Source organism: Galeopterus variegatus, unplaced genomic scaffold (genome assembly GCF_000696425.1).
Source record: "Galeopterus variegatus unplaced genomic scaffold, G_variegatus-3.0.2 Scaffold477, whole genome shotgun sequence".
NCBI lineage: Eukaryota > Metazoa > Chordata > Mammalia > Dermoptera > Cynocephalidae > Galeopterus > Galeopterus variegatus.
In genome coordinates this window covers 344,714-346,696 of record NW_007726588.1, presented here as the reverse complement: position 1 = coordinate 346,696, position 1,983 = coordinate 344,714, and the positions used below count along the sequence as shown (strand labels likewise).

At 36.9% G+C, this 1,983-nt stretch overlaps 1 protein-coding gene across 2 annotated transcripts in view; it reads right to left on the bottom strand.

Annotated features, from left to right (window-relative positions):
- Positions 1–1,983, bottom strand: part of RCAN2 (regulator of calcineurin 2) — a 234,115-nt gene that overhangs the window by 21,875 nt on the left and 210,257 nt on the right. For both annotated transcript variants that reach the window (XM_008569203.1, XM_008569204.1), the window contains exon 2: positions 1,062–1,235. In XM_008569203.1, coding sequence (XP_008567425.1) covers positions 1,062–1,235 — 174 coding nt within the window. The remainder of the gene's footprint in view (positions 1–1,061; positions 1,236–1,983) is intronic.

The following is a 1,983-nucleotide window of genomic DNA, read 5'->3' as shown; positions in this document are numbered from 1 at the left end:
AACTCAATTTTTAACTTTAAGAAATGAAGTACAATTTTAATAGATGAAGAAACTAAAGTTTGTCCAAGTCACACAAGCTAGTAGCAGTCTTGGGATTTGAACACGGGTCTGAGGCCAAAGACTGCTGATTTTCACTGTGCCATTTCTGCAAAGTCCAAAGGTGGAAACAATACTTACAGATCACTTAAGAGATGGATCAAGGTATCTGGTGATGAGGTGAGGGCACTGATGGAACATTTTGGACACTGATTTTCCATTACTGTGTACATCATGAACATTGCCAAGAATTATCATCCTTTTCTGTAATAGCCATAATTTATTTTTGGATGAAACAAAACACAAAATTAATTTCTATATATTTGTATCCTTTTCACATGAATATGAATCATTGGAAAGGCTATACAGTCCACCAAAACTGTCATGTAATTTAAGATTTAATTATAACCCTGACAGGAAGGTTAGAAGCAGTGATTAGATCATTCTCACTACAAATATTAGCTGGCATTTAATGTGTATTTACCAAATACTACACACCTGAACACACAGTAATGCATTTAATCCTCATAAAAGCAGTATGAAGTATATATCATTATCATCACTTTACAGACTAGGAAACTGAGCCCCAGTAAGGTCATTTAACTTGCCCAGGTTAGAGCTCAGGTTTCTAAAGTGATATATCATCCCCGCCTGGGAATCATGATATGAGTCTGTTTCTCAGTGAACTAATTATAAACAACAAAATAATCTGATTGTAGAAAGGTATTCATTTGTATTTTTAAAAAGCAAAAAAATAATGTAGGAAAAAAGGATTAACTTAGGTAAAGAATTATCTTACCTGTGCAAAGTAGAGTTTTAATTTTTTCCCTCTGAATTGGGTTTCATGAAGCTCTATCCTGGCTCGGGCTGCAGATTTAGGATTGCTGAAGTTTATTCNTGTTTCTCAGTGAACTAATTATAAACAACAAAATAATCTGATTGTAGAAAGGTATTCATTTATATTTTTAAAAAGCAAAAAAATAATGTAGGACAAAAGGATTAACTTAGGTAAAGAATTATCTTACCTGTGCAAAGTAGAGTTTTAATTTTTTCCCTCTGAACTGGGTTTCATGAAGCTCTATCCTGGCTCGGGCTGCAGATTTAGGATTGCTGAAGTTTATTCGGACACGTCTGAAACTCTTAAATAGCTGGAACGTCACACAGTCATCATACATCCGGAACAGTCCCTCAAATTTTTCCTGACAAAGACAAACACAGAGAAAAATCCATTGGTCATGTGTCTTGCAGGATGCTAGATCTGACAAAAACAAACAAGTCACTAAATAAACAGGCTGTTCATAACATAAAGTTCAAATAGAACACTAGTAATATATTTCTTTCACCTATTGGTCTGTTGCCAGGTGATAAATATGCCTGTGGGTTCAATCAAAGGACTCGTAACATGGGTCCTGGGATCTGTAGAGGGCCAGTGAATAGGGCATATCTTCTCTGTTCAGGCCTTTTGGGAACTTGCAATTGTAGTAGGTGATGGCTGGCCCAAAACTGAGGACTTGCTGGGCATCTCTTCTCTTATTTCCATTAGTAATATTACAAACATTTCATTTGCTGGGGCAACAGGATACCAGACCAAGTTGGTTAGAGGCAGATCCTGCACAGTGAACCTACCAGATGTACCCTTAGGCAAAATATGATGCGAGAAGGGCTAGCTACAGCTGTCCTCCACCTGTCCTTACAGCAAATCCACAGTTTTGATGCCCAGGTTCCTGCCAGGCGCATAGTAATATTTTGTTGTCCTCTGGCTACCAGTTTTCTCCAGTCTGGTACCCCATAAACCCAATACATTTCTCACTTCCTTGATCCTTAGTTCTCTTATAGCCTCTGGTTTGAATAAAGTTCTATGGCAGTGATATCAAGCTCTGTGGTTTCAGGACCTCTTTACACTCTTAAAAATTATTGAAGATCCTGGAGAATTTTTATTTATTTTTT